The sequence below is a fragment of the Lacerta agilis genome, chromosome 15, assembly GCF_009819535.1.
Source record: "Lacerta agilis isolate rLacAgi1 chromosome 15, rLacAgi1.pri, whole genome shotgun sequence".
Classification (NCBI taxonomy): Eukaryota; Metazoa; Chordata; class Lepidosauria; order Squamata; family Lacertidae; genus Lacerta; species Lacerta agilis.
In genome coordinates, this window is record NC_046326.1 from 16,709,582 (window position 1) to 16,732,513 (window position 22,932).

Genomic DNA, 22,932 nt, shown 5'->3' on the forward strand with positions numbered 1-22,932 from the left:
TTTATGAAGCTATCTTGAAATGGGTCACTGAAGGGGAACATATTGATTGAAGAAGGATGAACTTCTTGAATTTTGCTCACTTAAATTAGAGACCAAATTCAATTATAATGCAAGACAAACAGGTTAACACCAGCTTTAAATAGCCCATCAATAAATTAGGATAGGTGCAGTACACTTAACGCTAAACTAGGGCAATGAATAATATTGTCTGTCCCTGGCTCTTCCAGGCCTTGGTTTTAACCTTTCTGAGTTATTATGGACATAAACATGGCCTGCATTTCGCAGGCAGAGACACCAGCCCTTCTGCCACTTTGCGTGGCATGTGATTCTGATTCACACAGTGATTCTGATTCACCTGACCAGACCTGGGTGCCTTTTGAAGCTCTCGCATACCTGCTCAATATCACAGCCTCCTAAGTCAGTGTAAGGCCTTCTCCAAATTTCATAGATTGGGCTGTGATTTAATGTGCATATTTCCATAACCGCTAGTGCTGGAGAAACAAAAGTTTACCCCCACATGCCCTTTCTCTTTGTGGCTTGTGCTGATCTCCACCCCAAACCCAGCTACTTGTTGTGCACCTCCCATTCCTTTCAAAGGCAATTTGTGTTCTTGCAAAAAGCAAGTTGTGTTGCTCTGCTTGCAAATTAGCAGAGATAGCTTTGCTGTATAGCTATTTATGCTGAACAATGAGGTTGAATAGCTAAATGCTGTGCCCTTTAGATATTGTGTGTGTGGGGGGGGTGTAATTATCTAGGGATTTTGGCAGGGTGGGCTCATGATTATTGTAGAAGTGTAGAGTTGGAAGGGATCCTAAGGATCATCTCATCCAACTCCCTGCAATGCAGGAATATGCAGCATTCCCATATGGGGTTCAAACATCCAACCTTGGCGTTATTAATTTATGATGTCCAAAGTGGGCTTTACAAGAGGAGTTCCCAAGGGAGACAAGTCCTCATAGGGCAGGGGTGGCCAACTCCCAAGGGACTGCGATCTACTCAAGGAGTTAAAGTCAGGCAGGGGTTCAGGTCCAAGTTGTTGAGCTTTTTTTAGAGGGGCCAAACTTGTTGAGCTTCTTTGCGGGAGCCTGTTGGACATGCCCTAATGGTCTGTGGTTTCACAGGTAAATTCAGTTCCAATATAGGCAAAAGCTGATGCCAAGGTCCTTGAACCAACGCTTGATATCCATGGCTTCCCTTACAAATTTTGAAATAAAACACCTTCTCCACGGTGATGTCTGAAGATAAATCACCGGGCAGCATTAAGCAATGCATTTACAGATGCACACAGGCATGTGTGTGTATGTGGTGGAATCATCATAGTATTAAAGATTCATTCCCCTTTAGAAATGGTGGAGCTGTTAAAACTTATGTAGGAGGGAGCCTTAAATCGAAATGTGCCGAAATTAACAGTCATGCTGAGCCCACACAGAAGAGATCTATCAGCCCTTTGGTTTTATAGCGAAAATGTGCACGGCAGAAAATTCAGGCTTGCTAGTACAGCATTGCCCCCCTCCTTTCGCAAATAGAGTGTTTTATTACCTTTGTCTACATAACTTAGTCACACACACACACACACACACACAAAAGTTAAACAAGGAGCAAGAAAACAAGACCCCGTGGAGCAAATGTGTTAAATCATAGCAATAAAGCATCCGTGTCTGGAGTTCCTTAAGTACTTTTCTTATATTGTGCCCCAGGTATTAAAAAAAATAGAAGCTTCAATGTATAGTGTACCCTGCTGCCAGAACCAGAGCAGCCCACAAATAAGGAAGAGTAGAAAATTATTGAAAAGTTAAGAGTTCAGAGGAAGGCTTTGACCCAGCTGCTGAGCTCAACAGCTAGCTGCCCATCTAGCTTGTACTTTCTAACATGTCCATGAATGATCTAGACTTGGGGTGAGCAGGGAGGTAGCCAAGTTTTACTGGTAATAGTTTGGGGGGGCAAAATCAAAAAGGGATTTTGAAGAGGTCCAAAAGGATCTCTCCAAAGCGGGTCAATGGGCAGTAAAATAGCAATTGCTCTTCAGTGCAAGCAAGTCTAAAGTGATGCACATTGAGGCAAAAAATATCCTAATTTCACACATATGCTCATAGGATCTGAATTGGCCATGACTGACTAGAAATGAGACATTGGGGTCATAGTGGATAGCTGTTGGCTGCTGTGAAAAGGATGACTTCCATGTTAGGGATCATTAGGAAAGGAATTGAAAATAAAACTGTTGGTATCATAATGCTATTCTACAAATCTGTGGTGCACCCACGCTTGGAATACTATGTACAGTTCTGGTTGCTACTCCTGAGAAAGGATATTGAAGAGCTGGAAGAGGCTCAGGAAAGGACAGCAAAAATGATAACTGGAATGAAGCAACTCCCCTATGAGGAAAGCTTACAAGATTTGGGGCTTTTTGGTGTAGAGAAAAGGCAAGCAAGAGGGTACTTGCTAGAGGTGTGTATGACGATGCAGGGCGTGGCAAAATTGGATTTCATTATACTTAATGCAATGAAAGTGGGTGGTGGAAGATTCTGGACAGACATTAGAAAGTATTTCTTTAGACAGCACATAGTTAAAATGTGGAATTAGCTTCAACCAGATATAATGGCAGCTTTAAAAGAAGACTAGACAAATATGTTGAGGATAGAGCTATCAATGGCTATTAGCCACAGTGGCTAAGTTCTCCATCCACTGTTGGCTGCAATGGGCCTCTGAATACCACTTGGTGAGAATCACAGATGAGACGAGTGATGCTGCACTCAGGTCTTGCTCTGTGGGCTTCCCACAAACATGTGGTTGGCTGTTGTGAGAATAGGATGCTGCACTAGATGGATGTGGTCCAACAGGGCTGTTGTCTCTTGTATGCTTATCCCACCCCAATAAATACCCATTTCAGAAAGCGCTGGCTCTCTGAGGCCCATGTTCAATCTGCATGCTTTCGACTCCAGAGGGAACAAGAGCATTGAAACTTCATGTTGCATGACAGTGAGAGCTGTTCCGGCAGTGGAATTTGCTGCCAAGGAGTGTGGTGGGGTCTCCTTCTTTGGAGGTCTTTAAGTGGAGGCTTGACAGCCATCTGTCAGGAATGCTTTGATGGTGTTTCCTGCTTGGCAGGGGGTTGGACTGGATGGCCCTTGTGGTCTCTTCCAACTCTATGATTCTATGACCCCTGCCAAGCCTACAGCTTCCTTGGGAAGCACTTTGCATAATGGCTACTCTAGCCCTGTTCCCGAGGAAGATGCAAGTGTGAGGTTGTTCTCCATAATAGGCCATTAAGCCCACCCCAAAGCTTCATTCGCTCTCTCCTTTTTTGTATGTTATGTAATATTTTTATTTAGGTCAAGTCCCAGTCAGGCAGATCTGATGCGTATCTTAAAAAGTTGACATATAATCTGTTAGGATGTCTGCATCATTTGGAGCGTGCATAGTTAACTTCAGAACAGTTTGTTCTAAGCATCAAGTGTCTCTTTTATACAGGGTAATTGCCAGAATTTTATTTGCTAAAATATTGGGAAACCAAGTAAAGTTGAATGGCTAAATAAGATTAGGAACAGCTAATTTTCATTTAACTGCTTTTCAAATATCAACACTTACATCAGACCTGGAGATACACACCACACATGAATAAACTGTCAATGTCCCAAGTCAAATCAACATGCTATGAATTTATGGTGAATGTTGCTTCCTTCTGAATATATTTGGGGAAGTTGATGTATGAATTCTCTTTTTTAATTGAAGTGCCATTTAGTTTTAGTGTTCTCTCTCTCTCTCATTCTCTCTCTCTCTCTCTCTCTCAGCCTAACATTCTGTCAATCCACATTTTTTTGGAATTCCAGGCTTGTGTTGGCCTCTCATTGGCAGGAGATGAATTCACTTATTTCAAACATTTCTAGGGCAAATATAAAAGCAGCAGATAGGGTGCAAATGTTTAATGCAGGAATTTGCAAACTTCATTGCAGTGAGTCAAACTCAAAACACTCCTCTCATAGCAGCCAGTCAGGCCCACAAGCAGGACATGAGCACAGCAACACTCTCCCCACTTGTGAGTTCCAGGAACTGGTTTTCAGAGATGCATTGCTCCAACAGTGCAGGTAGCACTTCTGCAGCTGTGCTATTGCGATGAAAAAAAATCCTCTTTTGAGGAGCAGCAGCACTGAGTCTTGTTGCCAACACTGTACAGGCACTTCTGCTGGGATCATGACCACTTGCAGTACTGGCCAGTGTTCAGACTGCAGCAGCAAAGGTAGGGGGTCTCAGTGAAATCTACATCCCCCCCCCACCCAACCTGCCTATTCACTCTAGCCAAATCATTCCCAGCCTAGTAGGTTAAACACACACACACACACACACACACACACACACACACACACACACCAAAACAAAACAAAACAGTGTAGTTACAGGATCTTCAGAAAAGTTATGCGGAGAGTGAGCCCACTCTGCCCCCTGTAATTTGAGCACCTGTGCTACTTGACCCTATGCATTTGGGAACCAGCCTGCTTCTGCAGTTCCATTTCTCCTTCGCCCACCTTTCCGGAGGCTCCTTGGAGGAAAGGCCGGCGTGCCCCAATGTATATTAACATCTTAATGGAAAAGCTGTACATGTATATACGTTTACTGCTCTCTCTGACAAGAGGGAATTACATGTCAGAAGGATTTGTAGCATCTGTAATTGAATTGCTGCTGAGAAAAGCAAATCTTAAGGAAGAATAACACATTAGGATTAGCAAATAATGTGGCGTTTTGTCAGAGCCTGCCATCTAGCTTGTCCCTCTTCAGTACTGTACCGGTGACTCTCTCCCTCCCCCCCCCCCCTTTAACTAAAGAGACAATGTTAACTGGGGCAACCATTTCAGCTGACACTTACTTTTAAGGTCAATATTTGTTTGCAAAGCAAATCCATCAAACCCCCCCCCCCACTGGTTCTGGCACAGGTCGATAGTCAATGACACACACACACACACACACAAATACATGATGGGCTGAGTTGGTGCATGCTATAGCATCTAATGGTCACTGTGGTGCTTATTTTTACAATTAGCCGTTAACATTGCATACAGAATTTCTGCAAAGCAAAAAGATTATCTCCGCCATCAGAAAAGTGCACTATGCCGTCCTTTGCGTGTCTCTTCATTTCATGTCCTGCTTCACACGTGTCATTTCTGCAGGGCTGCTGGACGTCTGGGTTTGTAGATTGTAACTTTTAAATTGCCAGCTCGATAAGCAGATAGATCTCTATTTCAGCTGGGAATACTTTTTTTGTTTTGTTTTTTGCACTTGAAAGACTTCAAAGGAAAAGTGTTACATAAAGAAGTGAAAACGCCTGATCTAATATCTTGTGACACTTTGAAAAAAAAAAAATTGATTTGCTTCCAGAAGCATCTAAAAATAGCAAGGCTCATTCCAGTATTGCACCCCAGCCAGCAGAGACCACCAGCTGGTAGCACAGTGTTGTTGTTTTTGTTGGAGTTTTTTTTTTTAACTTTTCAGAAATCACTCGGGTATACGAAGTCAAATCTAATCTTTGCATTTTCCTTCCTTTCTTTTTTCTTTTTTAAATCTAAATCGCAAGCATAAAATGTCCCTGAGGCTTTTGCTTTTCTCCTAAAAATGGATAACCAACCAAAATGTGCTTAGAGACTGCAGAGAAGTAGAAGTCTAAGAAGAGATGCAGGTGGGTGCTTTTCTGCAGATGTGGCACCTCTTCTCCAGCTTCCAGCGCCCAAGAGAGATGGTTTGTGGAAGAGGATGTGGGAGCGTCACTAAAGAATCGGACAACTGGACAACTTCTGTTTGCAACACAAGTTTCCCTGCATTATGAATCCCCCACCATTAAGGTCAATAAGCCATAGACCACCACCCCTGCTATATACGTAGATTGAGTTTTCCTGCTCTCCTTTAATTACAGGAGATCTAAGAGTGCCTTTGAACAGTCTTTAAAAAGCAAGCGAATGACATAGAGTGGCATGTGGATGAGACCAGAGTTGGAATTGGTATCGGACCCTTGTGCCCCTCAAAGAGCGAAGAAGTCTTCTGTCTTCAGGGCAGAGGCTGTTGTAAAGGCACAAGTAAGGGGTCGATGTCCAGGGATCCTTCCCTAGGATGCAGTGCAGAAGTGGGGGCATTCAGACTGAAATGAGACTGAAACATTGATCAGTATTAGCAAGCTTTCTGCAGACTGACTTGAAAAGGAACGGCTCCCCTTGTTTGATGATCTAATAGAGGAAGAGACTCTTAACTGTCTTCCGCAGGTGCAATGCTCATTGGCTTGCAAGCACCGAGCATCCTCTACACACTGTAGTTAATTTTTAATTAACATGTACCCTCAAAGACGGGATACTTAGCCATGCACAAAATAAAATAAACTCGGAGCGTGCACTCTGCAAAGCTTCTGTTTTCGTAGAAACAATTAAGAAAAATGTGAGTGCAGATCCCAGCGGAAGGAATCACATTTAATAAACCCGGCTGGCCAAAAGCGTGTGGTAAGCGGCAACACAGGCTTCTTTGGGAAAGAACAAGCTAGATGAGGAGCTACTGCTGTTGACTTAATTGCAAATTGAACAGCAGCCACGAGAGCTTGGCAAGTGAGTGACATTGACACAATATTTCAGTTGGTCTGTTGCGGGACAGATGCTCAACTGGCGTAAATCAACCGAATGCCAGAAACTGTCACTTAAGCTGCGCCGGGTGTATATCAGCTGCGGTGCCCGTAGTTCCCCCCCCCCCCAATGTGTGTCCCATCTGCAGTGGACAACCTTGGCAGAAAAGGATGTATTCTCTCCAGGCACTGTGCAAAGAGCCTTGTATTGTTTCCCCTAACATCACTCAAGATCATCCTAATGTCAGAAGGGTCTCTAAACAATGCTTCTGTGTATTCTGTAGAGGGCTTTAGAATTGGTGGGAGCAACCACAGAAATGAAAGCCCTTTAAGTTTGGGGACATAGACCCACAGAGAAACCTGCAACTTCCCAGCTGGCAGGTCAGAGGTTGAATTTTTGCCTATGTGCTCCTCCCTCTGCCCTGCTTGTACCATTTTCCAGGAAATTTTGGCGAATCCACCTGAAAATCCATGGGGACAGGACTGGTGGAACTTCTAGATCTTACCAGAAAGTGATAGCATCTTTAATTTCACATGGACTTAGACCTTCCCATGGGAGCTCAGTAGCATAAAACAGCTATGACAAGATGCTGCCAACTGAGTCAAGCTGTGATCACAGAGACACTGGGAATGTGATTGTTGATCAAGCAACACGATAATTGTGGGAAGCATTTAAATACCTTTCTCATTTAAACATTTGTGGGCAAATTTTTAAAATAAATGTTTCCTTACTCCGGATCCTGGTATTATGGAAGAACTGCATTTTCCCTTGTGATCTGAAGCTACTCGGCCATTTGGGATTTGTTCACTCTCCTCCTTGAGAAACCTGTTCTTAAGAGCTGTCCTACTGAGGCAAATTTTTGTCGCTCTGTCTCTGTGCCACATTTCGACCCTCCATAAACACTTCTCCCCCAGGAAACGAGAGATAATCTGGAGTCTTCTTAGCGTATATTATGCAGCGTACCTGCCGTTTGCAGGAGATGGTAATGCAAACTTGTTTGCATCCTCTCCATGATTCGCCTTTTGGGCTTCCCTGGGGAATGGAGACTTGGGACCCTAGTTAAATGTCTGGCAGGCAAGTAACACAAGAGCTTTCCCAAAAGCATGTCCACTTAGCTATGGGAGAAACTCGTGATGTAGACCTGAACTCACGGGCTACGTTGCCAAAGAGCACTTTTACCCTGCTCCCAGCAGAGCAGTGGTTGCGGTCCTGTTTTGTGCAGACTTGCAAGCTTGCCAGATGCTGCTGATGCTCATCCTGAGCCGACAGTGCGCAGGGCACTTGAGTTGCATGGTAACCGTGTGTGGTGGACTGCTGCTGACCTTAGCCCACTTCTCGATGCCCCGATGTGAACCTTGGTTTTTCCTCTTTGCGATTTGAAAGGTGGTGGTGGCGGCGGCGGCGGCGAGGAACGCTCTGAAGAACCCTTCTCCTAATTGAAACTGTGTTTAATTAAACCGTTTTACAGCGCTCTCAGTCACGAGTTATTTACTTACATCCTTTGGTGCTTAATCTTGGAGCAGAATTGGAAATATCAATGGAAAGCATAAATTCCCAGCCCCTGCTGCAAGCATTGTATCAGGTCTCGCCTCCAAAGAGCACCATTACCTTTAGCTGTCACGGATCTGTACACTTGATCGATAAACTTCAAATATTATTAGAGGTGGAGGCTTCAGAGATTGACTCTGTTCTTTGGAGAGAGGCTGAGATAAATCTTTCTTAAAAAATTGACTGGAATTTGCACACTCGCTCTTCCTGGTGAAACGCATTTCTCTTAGGTGCCTGGGCAGCTGCAGGGGGTGGAGGGGCAGATTTATTGGCTGTATGCTTCTTGTAGTGAAAGATTTAAATGGTAAATCCTTCACATATGACTTCACAAATCATGTAAAGTTAAAAGAATTTTACCGTTTCTGTTGCTGCTGCTGTGCTTAAATTGTAAGGGATGGCCAGTAAATCATTTTAATGGAGGTGTCACAGTTGAACTCAATAAAAAAGGGGGGGGCGGCGACAATGGTTTTAGCTTCCATTCCAAAATGTTAATGTATTAATCAACGAGAGAATAATTGTTTTTTACTACATTATAAATCTCGGTTGCCATTGGAATTGCAGCGAGGGCTGTTGTAGCTGCATTCTTAAATTAAAATTGTTTACATTGCTATACATTAATTTTACACAGCCATCGCTCATTCTGGGTTTGTTGTGGAGTTTCTCCCCAGCCGTGCAAGTCCTTCTTCTCCAGGTGGTGGGAGGGAGGGAGCAGCTTATAAAAAAACAAATTAATTGTGTGGCAAGTTGTTAAATAAATAAAACAAGGAAGCATGTCATGATTGCTTGCTATCTTCATTTCAGAGAAATCTTGCGGCGGGGATCAACATCCTCAGAATTTGAAATTATCAGGCTAGGCTTCGGGAGTGTTTTCTCCTTGAGTCAGCCAGCAATTTGAGAACAGGGTCCCTTTTATCCTTTCCGTCCCTTTCCCCCCCCCCTTTTTTTGGCATGCACAATTTGGCTGTGTAAATGGATATTTGAGATGACATCATCTGGGTTAAATGCTAGGGACATCAGCGTGGAAGTTTTTGCAACAACAACAACAAAAATGATTCAGGGCTCCATGTGCTTCCTTCCTCTCTCTCCCCTTGTCCCAGCTTTGCCCATCTTGACTTGCCCCACTGCATTTGGAAATGTCTCTTATTGCTGCTCTTGGTAAGCCGACTAGGCTGGGTTGCTTGTTCTTCTGCCTGAGCTGACTTGCCTGGGTACTCCTATTCCCCCCCCCTTAAAAAAAAACAAAAACAAAAGGCCACACACACTCACATAAAAACCCAGATGGAAGTGGAGGAGGACTGTCCCGGTTTTCAAGTGGCAATTGTTACGGATATTAATACTTACTGTTTTCTAATTGTGGCAGATTCTCGAGCAGGTGAGGAAAGTGCCATCACCGCTGTGGACCATGCCGTGATCGGTGGAGTCGTGGCCGTGGTGGTCTTTGCGATGCTCTGTCTCCTTATCATTCTGGGACGATACTTCGCAAGACACAAAGGTAAATCGGCAAGAGTAGGGCTTAACTGAACTCCCCCTCCCCACCCTACAAAAATGGAGAGGAGGAGTCCATATGCACCTCACAGCCATCACCTGTTTAGAGTTTTGCATGCGAGAGAACGAGCCGCTTGGTGCCTGTTTGCATCTCCTGCTTTCCCTAATCTGTCACTTGGCTGCCATTTTTTAAAAAGGTGGCTCTTCCTGAAAAAGTCCAGCCAAACAGGAGTCACACAAGTTCAAATCAGAGTGAGGAACCAGGAACCAGTGCTCTCATTCTCTGAATGGGTTTGTCAGGAAGCAAATGACTTCACAAAGTTCAGAAGGAGGAGGCAGTGCCTTCACTCTGATTTGAACATGTTTTGCCTTTGTTCCTTAGGTGCTCCAATGAATGTTCATGGGGGTTCATTTCATGTGGACTATTTTTTTTTTAATTGCAAGATGTACCCTTGTTTTAGCTCGACAGGGGCTGTCTGCAACAGGAGTGGGACCCAGGTTCCAATTCTGATCCATGTCATTCTTTTTTAAATGCAAGAAATACACAGAGTTACCAAACTGGACATGCAAGTGTTACGTCTCTAGCAAATTGAAAAATTGAGAGCATTTGGGGGGCTATTGGATATGGAGAGGAGAGGACAACCCTCCGCCCATGGCAACCATGCGCCTCTCAAAGGCACAAAGGACCCTTTGCAATTAATGGAATTTGCAAATATCCAATTTCATAAACTGTTTTGCTTTGATTCTTATTGCAGTTATCACTGCAATAAGAATATCACCCTTCGGAGGCAGGGTGAATGGATAGGGAGGGCTCTTAAAACAGTGGCAGGGCACATGCTCTGCATGCAGGAGATTCTGGATTCAGTGCTCAGCATTTAAAGGGAACAGGTGGCAGTTTGGGGAAGAGACCTCTGCCCGCCGCTCTGCTGCCAACAAGTACCGTATATGATGCAATGCAGATTGTTGGTGCCACCACCATGGCTCAGCCCCTGCTGCTGCTCCTCTCTTTGCAGGTACATACTTCACTCACGAAGCCAAAGGAGCTGACGATGCGGCCGACGCAGACACAGCTATAATCAATGCAGAGGGAGGACAGAACAACTCTGAAGAGAAGAAAGAGTACTTCATCTAGATCCGTCTTGATTTCCATGAGGTGTCCAACTGCGGACAGTTACTGGCCCTGTGTAGAAGATACAGACTGTGATGTTGGAAGTTGCTACCAGCTTATGGTTTTGGGTTTTTTTTTAAAACTTTGTCTCTTTTCTGTCTTTTTCTTCCTTTTCCCTTCCAGTGCTGTTTATTTTTATTTTTATTTTATTTTTTATTGAATGGTTGGCAAAGTGTGTGGGGAGCGTCGAGGATTCCCCGTGTAATAGAGTTCTTTGTAAAGTACATTCTGCTGTTTGGCACCTCAGTTCCTTTGGGTTTTTAATTCTCGGGCCGAGTCCAACTTGGATTTAGTTTAGTTCCATCATTTGCAGAAAATTCTGTGCCTTGTTTTATTTCTTGTTTCGTTGGGAGGGGAGGGGTGGAGAGCAGATGGTTTCATATTCTTTTTTTCTTCCTAGCTTCTCTTGGAATTGCCTGCTGGGATCCCTTGAAAGTAGACTTGGTTTCTTTCTTTTCTTTTAAGTGTTTTACCTTCATTTTTTTAAAAAAAGAAACTCCTGGGTTGTTTTTGGTTGTTGTTGTTGTTGTTTGAAACTGTGTCATCAAAGGAGAACCGGCACACCTTAGATTCCATCGTTTGAAATTCAGTGTATTCATCATCCACCCTACTCCCTTGTCATGAGAGCTTGGAAGAACACACTTTTTAGGAGAATGGTTTGCAGCTGCCCAGGTTTCCAGCGCAGCGAAGACTAGCCAAAATAGGCTGAAACGTCCGGAATATGCTCTGCTTTTCATTGAGACCCAGAACCATGCTGAGTTACCTGCAAGCAAAGTGGACCCTGGGAGAGAGTGGAGTCTGTTCTTTATTCTAGGCCTATAGACTGACTCCTCTTTGCTGGACATACCCATATTGTCTGTACAGGAACAGGGTATTGAGTGCATTTCCCCGGTTCTCGCCCTAAACAGCCATGACAGATGAGGGCTGCTCCTTTCGTGCAAGTAGGCAAATTTGAGTTGTCGCAGAAGGGAAAGCGGGGAGGGAAGAAATGCGAAGTTCTGCTCTAATTATTTTCTGTTGCAAATGATCCCAACGCTGGCTCCCAATTGGCCTCGCATCGCTGTAATTTACAGGAAACAGGAAAAAGAAAAAACTTTGTGATGTGAAAGGAATATGAATCGGCCGACTTCTTTTTCTTTTTCTTCATTGTTACGTTATCTGTCTTGGTTTGTCCCTTCTTCTTCTTCTCTTCTCCTCTTTTGTATCTTGCTAAAGAGGGCACAGAGGGTGAGGCGCTGTGATTGCGGCCTGCAGGTACTGTACATTACAGGTATTGGTCATGCTGAGGTATCCATCCACAGACTGTGTGGAACTTTTCATTCCTTCAGATTTGACTTCACAAAAGGCAGGAGGGGAGAGAAGAAAAGAGGTCTTGTTTTCATGCTGGACTACCCTGCATCTCTGTTCCAGAAAGGTCAGAGCAGAGGTGGAGAAATCAGCATGGAAGGTTTTTTTTTTTCCTCCTTCCAGTTACTTAATCCAAACTCTTAAACGCTGAGTGTGTGTGAGGAAATCAAGAATACATACATATATATATATATATATATATATTCTTTATTTCCTTTTCCCTGACTCTGTACCTTCCAAACGCAGCCCCTGGCCTCCTTCCTCAGCCTTAAGAGCCATCTGCCAATAAATTACTGATCCTTGCATGATGGTAGTCATGGTGAAGAGATAACTAAAAATAAGTTTACCTTGTGAGTGTTGGAGATCTGAAGCCTCGGGAGGAAGAGAGCCAAGTCTGTGTGTCTGCCACTTCCTTTCCTTTCGTGGGGAGGGGGAAACGTGGCACATGCTGCTTCTAAAACCTTTTTCCAAAAGGAGAAAGAGACATGTGATGTGAATCAGGATTTTTTTTTTTTTTTAATGAAGCACCAGATAAAGGGTTGGCATTAAGAAGAAGCTAGCTCATGAGGGAACCCCTCAGTTCATTAAGGAATTAAGGAATTTGGAGGATTAATTTTAGCAACAGTCATGTTACGTACATGCGAAGTTTTATTAGGGGAGAATATCATCTCTAGATGTATTTTAAAAGGCTTTAAAAATAGTTATGTTTGTGGGTTTTAGGTTTGTTTAGTTGTTGGCAGAGCCATTCAGATGCTACCTTTACACACAAAATAAAACCCCTTCCCCCCTTCTTTTTCATACAGTATTTTCCTTCCCCGCCCCACCCCTCTCCTTTAGAACCATGAAAACGCAATTGACCTCTTGCAAAGTTTTGTAAGTGCCCCTCTTGTTTCTCTGCCTTCTGCACTGCTTGAGACAACAGGTCAACCACATGGAAGGGCAAAGACAGTGATTGAAAAATTGTGGGGGGTGGGTTTTGGGGAGGGGGCTTTTTTCTACTCATTGATCACAGAACTGGCATACCGTTCCCTGAGCAGCTCATATTTGTTTTGAAAAGTGTACAGTCGTGCAAGTGTTCCCAATGTAACTTTGACTTAATAATGTTGACATGTCTCAGGTTCATGTGTTTTGATTGGTGTTTTCCGTCTCAGGTAGATCGCGAAAAGTTTTTGGCCCCCACACGTTGGAAGAGAACACAACAAGCAACCACAACAGGAACTGATGGGTTTTAGTTGTATATCAAGTTTTAAAGGGTTTTTACTTTTCTTTCCCCCTGCCCCCCTGCAAGTATACAGTGCACTGTTTGAAATGTATTGTTAAGTATTGATTTGTACAGGGTTAGATTACAAGGATTTTGTTAAGAGTGGAGAAAGAACAAACTTGTTTCCCGGGGGTTTGCAGCTTGGAAATTTTTCTTGGGCTTTGTGGTTGGGGAGTTTATTTTTTATAACATCAGCAACATCAAAATAGGAATGTTGCCAAGAAAAATATGGGATGCATAACTGATGCCAAATAAGCTTGTTCTTTACTCACCGCCAGTGACATTTTGTTACTTCTGCCCCCTTAGGCCGATTCTGTTTTAAGGTGTCCATGGACAATGTTGCAGTGTAAGAAAACGCATATTCATATCTTCCCATTCACATTTTGTATTGGTTCATGTATACCATTTTTACAAAGAAAAAGAAGTACTATAAAGTATCTGTCTTCTTAATAAAAACAAATTAATGTTACAAAACTACTTTTCTGTCTCGTTTTGCACTCTTTTGCAGCAACATCTACAAGGGATGCTCCTAGGTAGGAGGCAGGCTGCCATGTCCTCAGCCCTGTTTTGGGTGTCCCACCAGACAGCATGTTTGTGTGCTCACCAGTCCTCCATCCCAAAACACACAACTTGGCGTCTCAGCTTTTCTTAAACTATCTGTGCCAGTCACAAGTGCTTCTCTGAGGTCTGCCATGGCTCCCATTCATCAGCTACTTACTGTGTGATGCAATGTGGCACCCTCCAAATGTAGACTACAACTCCCATCAGCCACAACCAGCATAACCAATGGAAGATGGGAGTTGTAGTCCGGCAACAGCTGCAGGGCCCCAGGTTGGCTAACCTTGGTGTGGGCTCACAAGCCCATCCCAAACACCACAGGCAGCTGGCCTTTCACAAATTAAACATACCTGGTCTGTGCCCGTCACTTTAGAATGGTGTTTTGCTTGTTTTTCTCTTGGTGAGACTGTGGGTTGTGTTCTTAATTTCTGGCCTCCCCAAATACCCAAGCACTGCTTACCTTCTTTTTCACCTTTCCTAATTGTAACAATTGCTTAAGGGCTAACTATGCAGCTTCCTGCCACTGATGCCAGAAAGGAAGCACTTATCCCTCCACCTGCCTGGTGGCTGTTGCGTTCTTGAGCACACCCTGGCAGGTAGGGAAATGTCTCTGTATTTTAGGCTGGCAGAATGGTGTTTGCTTTTTCTTGCTTGGCCTCGTAGTATTTTTAGAGTTTCCCATCCCTCAAAATTATTTGTGCAGAAATGCCCTCTGATGTAGCTGTTAGGGGAGGCTTTCCCCTGAAGCCCCAGTGGTTTCCTTCCCTTATTTGGAAAGAAAATAAAGGAAATCTGTTTCCTGAAGGGCAGACGATGGAGTTATTAGTTTTTCCACTATTGTTGTTGGCTGATGGCATCTCCCGGTACATTGGCGGGTGGCCCTAAGGTGGTGTGTGGGCTCTAATTGGTGCCATCGTTCACCATCCTGCACAAGCAAGAAAAGGAAAACCTTGCTCAATAGAAGAGGCTGTTTTCCTTGGAGAAATATTGTGCTTATGCTTTCTTCTGGAACACTAAAAACACAGCACCGTTGCTGTTCTCAACACCTTTTATTTTATTTTTTAAATTCTTGCTCTTCAGGCAGAAGAGGGGAGGGGGGAGCTGGCCATGGACTTCCCTAGCTCTCAGGAATTGGTCCTCTGCTCTGCCAACCTTGACTGAGGCACAGCTGGTGCTTTTGGGGTCTCTCTTTCCTTCTTGATTCCAGTCTCCCAGCCACTTCTGGGAATGACGACAGGAAGAGGTTGCTAGCAGGCTGCCGAGCAGTGCTTATTTTACCCAGGGTGGCTTGACAAGCCTGCTTTTTGACCCACATTTCTACTACCCCCTTTCCCTCAGCGAGCCATTATCCTGAGCCTTACTGTTGTGGGTAGGGGTGTATGTGTGTTTCTTGGGTTATATCCTGTCTTGCTTTTGGCCTGCATCTGATTACACCCTAGAACAGATTTTACTCCATCTTACCTTTCCAACCCACATTTAAAAATGTTGCTTATGTTCTGGCTAACCCTACTGCTGCAGCAGTGATAGGTGCATTTGACAATGGGGAGAGGCATAGAAATAGCCTTCCAGGGTCCCTCCAACCCTGCTAGTGGCCATTTCAATGAAATAGTCACTTGGTTCCCAACTGGTGGTTAGCAGACCCTAGGGGGTCCGTGGCACCATTCACATAACAAAAACCAACCCAGAGATATCAACATTTTCAAAAGTAAGAGGTCCAAGTCTTGGGTTTTGGAAAACGAGGTTTACAGTGTTTAGCTAACTGGGAACCACTGGTATTGTCTATTGTAGTACTTCAGCCTCCAAGGTTTGAGGGAGGCACTCTTAAGGATGATAATCTTCTGTAGCTCAGCAGTAGAGTATCTGGTTTGCATGCAGAGGGTCTAAGGTTCAATGACTGGGATCTTCAAGTAGGACTGGGGAAAACTCCTACATGAAACCCTGGAGAGCCACTGCCAGTCAGAACAGGCAGTACCAAAGTAGATGAACCAATGGCCTGACTCTGTATAAAACAGCTTCTTATATTGGGAGTGGAACCTCAGAGGGAGAATGCTAAATAATTTTCTTGGTGATCAGACAGCAATGTATTTCCACAGGCAATTAAAAACACTTTTGTTCACCCAGGCATTCGTGAATTGCTCTTGGTAGCTCATTTGCTCCATTTATTGTGTGAATTAGCCTTTAGATTTTTATTTGTTTGGATGAAAGTTGCGGTATGATTCTGTGGTGTTCTCTGGATTTTGCTGTACACTGCTTTGGATCTAGAAATTGCCAGTGAAAGAAAGAAGACAAGGAATGCTTGCACAAACTGAGGTAGTTCTTTGTCTCTGGTTTGTGTCCAAACTGCTAACCCTAGAATCATAGAGTAGGAAAGACCCCCCCCCCAAGGCAATGCAGAATCCTCTGCAATGCAGGAATCACAGGTGAAGAATCCCTGGCAGATGGGCAACCAACCCTCTGTTTAAAAACTTCCAATGAAGGGGAGGCCACCATCTTCTGTGGTAGCCCGTTCCATTGCTTTTCAGAGAGTTCTTCCTAATGTTAAGTTGGAATCTCCTTTCTTGGAATTTCAATCCATTGGTTCAGGTCCTATGCTCTGGAGCAGCAGAAGACAGGCTTGCTCCACCTTCCATGTTGTGACAGCCCTTTAGATATTTGAAGGTAGCTATCATATCACCATAGGGACGCGGGTGGCGCTGTGGTCTAAACCACTGAGCCTCTTGGGCTTGCCGATCGGAAGGTCGCCGGTTTAAATCCCCCGACAGGGTGAGCTCCCGTTGTTCGGTCCCTGCTCCTGCCAACCTAGCAATTCGAAAGCACGTCAAAGTCAAGTAGATAAATAGGTACCGCTCCGGCGGGAAGGTAAACGGTGTTTCCGTGCACTGCTCTGGTTCGCCACAAGCGGCATAGTCATGCTGGCCACATGACCCGGAAAAAACTGTCTGCGGACAAACGCCAGCTCCCTCGGCCTGTAAAGCGAGATGAGCGCCGCAACCCCAGAGTCGTCTGCGACTGGACCTAACGGTCATGGGTACCTTTACCTTTACCTTTTTATCACATCACCTCTCAGTCTTCTCTGTGCAAAGTATGTATAGGATCCCTGGTTACTACTCCAAAGAACCTGAAGCTGAGCCTCTCATTTCTGTGCGTTTCGGCTAAACAGAATTTAGGATGTTTCAAAAGAACGCCCCCAGTTTCCATACAATAGCAGCTGAACGATGAAAGTAAGTCGGAGGTCAAGAATGTCAGTCAGTCTGAGGAGCCGTGATGATTTCCCTGAGAAGAGATCTGTTATGTTTCCATCTCTCTCTGAAAGCAACTGGAGGTGGGTGGTGGGTTGCTCATCCTCTTCGCTATCTGTTGGCTCCACAATCTGTTTGTCAATGAGCGGAACAGCATGTTTTGGTATTGACCCAGAAGGAGAAAAACAATGGAACATGTGAGTCTGTTGCATAGTGCAGCCTTGCCTGCTCTTGGGCAGCTCCTGGGAGGATATCTAGCTGTCATTATTCCCACATGGACTCCGAATTCATGTTGGGTTTCTCAATTTTTTTTTGATTTACTACATTTATATACCACTTTCCAGATAATTTGCCAACCCAAACCAGTTTGCAACAAGAATTAATATGTTGAATACAGAGCAAAGCATGGTGCCCAGTTAGCATAAAAGTTGTGATTAATTCCTGGCCAGAGTTGAACCCCTGCTGGAAAAAAGTTTGTTTTTCCCTGTGGATAGCACCCTCCCTGTGGAACACCCTCCCATCACATGTCCAGGGGATTAAGAACTACACAGCTTTTAGAAGACATCTGAAGGCAGCCCTGTATCAGGAAGTTCTTAATGTTTGACGTTTTATTTATGTTTTTATATTCTGCTGGAAGCCGCCCAGAGTGGCTGGGGAAACCTCACCAGATGGGCGTGGTATAAATAATAAAAATTACTATTATTAGTATTATTAAAATTGGAGTCAGTCCCCATTTAGAATATATGTATCTGTTTTAGTAGCCTAAATCCGTGTCACCTAAAGGTTCCTTGGCCAAGCTGAAGGCTGGAAACCGGTGTGGGGAGATGAAATGACTGAAGTCCTAGCAAATGGAAGACCCCACAACTAATTTCAGTCAAGAAGTGGTCTGCATCAAATGGTGTCATGGTGTGGAAGCTTTTGAGGTCCCCACAACGATTCTAATCATGGACCAGAATTACTTTGGTGGCCTGCGGTTTTACAGTGGCTTAGCTATAAAAAGAGAATTCGCCCAGTTTCTGAATCTAATCCTTAAAGCTGTGTCGAATCGGTGCTGGGGAAAACAAGAACCTTAACCGTGGGGGGGGGGAAGGGAATCAAAGCTCGCTGCTCCTTTCTAGAACTCGCCTGCCTCCTCCTTAACATGCACGGCGCCTCGTTGCCTCATATTCCCAACCTGATAGCCTTAAATCTTCCTTAAGTGATATCTTCTCAGGTTAATTAATCTCCAGGCTTAAACTTGCTGTGAGCAGCAGGCAGTCTGTCCTGAAGTCAGCAATGTTACGATTGCATCTCCTAATACTGTTTATCCTGCATTAGTGTTTACTTAAGGAGAAAATTGATCTGTAATTGATATTTCAATCTTCCAGAGCTGATGTTGGGAGAGACTTAAAAGCAGCCTTTTAGCAGCAGACAAAATATTCAAATCTAGGAATTGGGCAGAGAATCGTTGCATGTGTCTCCTTCCTCCAGCTCACTTGCCCATCAAGGGATCGCTACTGGTATGGGGGCCTGGGGGTGCATGCATACTTTTACATGGCTTCAAAAAGGGATGCAACAAACGCAGAGAGGGAGAGAGGTTTATCAGTGGCAGCTGGTCATGACGATGATGTCAATTCTCCATGTTCAGGGACTGGGATTCCACTAGCATGCCAGTTGCTTAGGAGAAGGCCGATGTGCTCATGCTCTGTTTGGAGGCCCCTACTCTGACTCCTCTGGGAAACTAGGTGGATCCCCTTTGGTCTGATCCAGCATTGTGTGCTTTCTCCGCTTGCCACTGCCGATGCCTCTTTTCTCATTTTGAGCCTGCAACGGAGCAAAGCGGAATCCTAATTCAGAATTGCTTGCTTGGTTCAGCAAGTGCTTCCCTGCCCAGGAAGCTTTTCCACACTCGCAAACTCTTCCATTTAGTCGGATGTGATTCCTCCCCCCCCCCCTTTCAAACCTATTTCTTCAGAGCCCGCCTCTCTGCAAATCAAGCTCTGGGGAAGCTTGAGGAAAAGGGAGACGAAAGCCGTTTTCTGCCTACAGAGAGAAATGCGGGAAAGGGCTGCCACGCTTCTGAGATAGTCATTTAGAAATGGAATCAACAACAACAACAAATGTTGGCAAAAACAGATGGGGGAAAGAGACTGTGGATTGCCAGACTTCACAGGGCACCAGAACACACTGGACTGCTGGGGCCCATGAGCATGAAACTTCACTTCAAGGCTGTGGGAAAAGGAAGCGTCGGTGGAGGAATCCACTTGCAATCTTAGCATTAGGCAGCAAGGAGCAAGGAGCTGGAGCCTGTAAGCACAGGTGGCAAGTCCTGCTCTGTTAAATCAGGGCAGGGCAAAAGGATGCCTGGCTCATGCATACTTGCACCACACCATCCGGGCTTCTAATCACATCGGCTGAAGTTTCCCACCCCTTTTCTCTTGTGCTTCTCGCCACAAGCAGCTCCAGGCAGCTTGCTAGGCTGAGTTCCATTCTTTCCCCATGAGATTCCAAATGCAAGCCTTTCGCGTCTCTCGACACCTCAGCCCAGTTGATGCAGAAGTGCCCACGGAGCGATCATGCGCCTCTGCGCTTCCCTCTTTTCGTATGATCTCATGTCTTAATTGGCATTCTAGGATGATAGCTTGGCATTCCACAATTTAGACACGAGGTGTGTTGCATTGTGTAATCCTGTAATATAAAAGGTGGATTCAAATACCAGGGGACGGACGGCGGCAACGGCGCAGAGCTATTTCTGGGATAAAACAGACAAGAACTCCCAAATCCTCGTATAATGCACCAAATATGCAACAGTAAAGCAGGTTTGAGAAAATTAGCTGGATCAGAATTGCCTCTCGCCTGGAAGTTTTTCAGAGCTTGGCACAGCAGCCACATGGAGAAGTGTCAACTCCCTAAAACCACAAGAGCCAAGTGTATTATGATGATGCTATTCAAAGGGGGCCTGTGTTCTTTGGCAAAGCTACACGGTGCTTCTACTCTGAGCCCAGAATCTTAGAAATACCTGAAGCTTATGTGGCTGCCAGGCCTGAACTGGGGGGGGGGGGGAAACCTCTCTGTAATCTGATCTGTCTGCAATATATCTTCTTTGGATGACCTCCACCAGGGCTGTATAATTCCATTAAAGCATCCCTACAGATTGCAAAATCAGGAACAACAAAATAACAATTACTCCCTATAATGTCTCAGACTCTTGAATTTAGAAAGTTACTGCCCAAGAAGATTAAATCAGTGGTTCTCTGCTTGTTGGGAACCCTGGCAATCCTTGTTGACGGTTAACTAAAGGGCTGTCCTGCTGGTGACCTTCGCCTGCAATGTATGGCCATAGTTGGGACTACTTGGATGTCTCCCATAATGTGCAGTCAGGTTGTGTGGGTCTGTCCTGCACTCCATGTAAGCTGCACCCATGGTCATTCTCCTGGTTCTTCTACAAAAGAAGAAGAAGAGGAGTTTGGATTTGATATCCCGCTTTATCACTACCCGAAGGAGTCTCAAAGCGGCTAACATTCTCCTTTCCCTTCCTCCCCCACAACAAACACTCTGTGAGGTGAGTGGGGCTGAGAGACTTCAGAGAAGTGTGACTAGCCCAAGGTCACCCAGCAGCTGCATGAGGAGGAGCGGAGACGCAAAGCCGGTTCACCAGATTACGAGTCTACCGCTTTAACCACTACACCACATTGCAGACCAGTGTGATATGGAAAGGTTCTTCAAATACAGAGCGTTAGAAAGCCACTGGACCAAATGTCAATGATAGCATGGGTGTGCATTTTTCTGAAGAGTCCCTCTGAAAAACAGTGAAAAAGAGGTGTGGTTTTAAAACTCTTTCAGGGTGCTCTGTGTTTACCCCATCCAAGGACAAAGTAAGGTAAAACTGTGTCCAGTTTTGGGCACCACAGTTCAAGAAGGATACTGACAAGCTGGAACGTGTCCAGAGCAGGGCAACCAGAATGGTCAAAGGCCTGGAAACGATGCCTTATGAGGAATGGCTTAGGGAGCTGGGTATGTTTAGCCTGGAGAAGAGAAGGTTAAGGGGTGATACGATAGCCATGTTCAAATATATAAAAGGATGTCATCTAGAGGAGGGAGAAAGGTTTTTTTCTGCTGCTCCAGAGAAGCGGACATGGGGCAATGGATTCAAACTACAAGAAAGAATATTCCACCTAAACATTAGGAAGAACTTCCTGACAGTAAGAGCTGTTTGACAGTGGAATTTGCTGCCAAGGAGTGTGGTGGAGTCTCCTTCTTTGGAGGTCTTTAAGTGGAGGCTTGACAGCCATCTGTCAGGAATGCTTTGATGGTGTTTCCTGCTTGGCAGGGGGTTGGACTGGATGGTCCTTGTGGTCTCTTCCAAATCTCTGATTCTAAAGGACCCCTGGACGGTTAAGTCCAGTCAAAGGCAACTATCTCATCCCACTTTTAAGGCTGAGGGTGACTGCATTTGTCCACAGACAGCTTTCCGGGTCATGTGGCCAGCATGACTAAACCACTTCTGGTGCAATGGGACATGGTGATGGAAACTAGAGTGCATGGAAATGCCATTTACCTTCCCGCCACAGCAGCACCTATTTATCTACTTGCACTGGCATGCTTTCAAGCTGCTAGGTTGGTAGGAGCTGAGACAGAGCAATGGGAACTCACCCCGTCATGGGGATTCGAACCGCCAACCTTCTGATCGGCAAGCCCCAAAGGCTCAGTGGTTTAGACCACAGCGCCACCCGCGTCCCCTAAGGACCTTACCTAAGGACAAAGTGCAGCCATAAAAGGTGTTGTCTTTGCTGAGCTGAGCCACCCAAGGGACTTCACAACATCAGTACAGCATCTTAAGAAGTATTCTGCAGGGCAGGATCCAGGTTTGAGAGGCTTTGGGCAAAGTGGTGGGTGGCCTCCAATGTCAGTGGGATCCCTGGTGAGCTTGCCTGGGAGCAGCACTCCCGGGGTGGAGGAAGCCGCTTGACCCCCGGGGGCAGCCAACGTAGAGGCACCCCCGGGGGGCGGGGTGTTGCTCTGCAGCGTGCATGCATCCTGACACATGTGTTGTGATGTCACGACCCACATGTCAGGATGAATGTGCACAGGAGGCGAGGGGCAGGCTAGCGAGACGCTACCCACAAGCGTGACGCCTCCTCTCTGGCCCGCCCCTCGACTCTGCCCAGGGCCCAGCAGCAGGAAGGGAGAGCGCGCACCGGCCTAGAGGGAGCAAGCCAAGCCCCGCCGCCTGGCAAAAACCTTGCTCGGTGCTCTCCCGGCTCACACTTTCCTTTCCTTTTTTAATTTTTTTCTGGCGCTGGGGTGGGTTCTGGACGGATCTGCGCGCATAGGGTGACGCCCCTCCATGCTGGCCCACTTCTCGCCTCCGTGCACGGCTCCGCCAAGGGCCCACCCCAGCGCCAAAAAATACAAACAAACAAAAATAAAATAAAGGAAAGTGCAAGCTGGCTGAGTGAGAGAGAGAGAGAGAGAGCGAGCAGAAGCCAACCACTGCCGCGCACCGAGCGAGGTTTTGGGATCAGCTGGGAGTTGCCAGTCGTGAGGGCGGGGCCCCGAGTGTCATCCCCCCGGGGTGGTACCCAGGGCATACCGCCCCCCTACGCCCCTCCCTTGCTCTGCCCCTGAGCACTCCAATCATTGCTGGGCAGCAAACTGCTGTTCGGCTTCCCTACCAGGCTCCAGAAGGTCATGGGCAGGCATCAGTGGTGAGCCCTGCCACAGTCATAAGGCCCTGACAACTGCCTGAGGATGCCA

At 45.6% G+C, this 22,932-nt stretch overlaps 1 protein-coding gene across 1 annotated transcript in view; it reads left to right on the forward strand.

The window, feature by feature from the left end:
• CADM1 (cell adhesion molecule 1) overlaps positions 1 to 11,850 on the forward strand; it is a gene marked incomplete at its 5' end in the record, with an annotated part of 67,129 nt that extends 55,279 nt beyond the window's left edge. Inside the window, 2 exons of the mRNA XM_033171471.1 lie at positions 9,499 to 9,630; positions 10,637 to 11,850. Of these exons, the coding sequence (XP_033027362.1) occupies positions 9,499 to 9,630; positions 10,637 to 10,755 (251 nt within the window). The remainder of the gene's footprint in view (positions 1 to 9,498; positions 9,631 to 10,636) is intronic.
• Between the last annotated feature and the right edge of the window lie 11,082 nt (positions 11,851 to 22,932).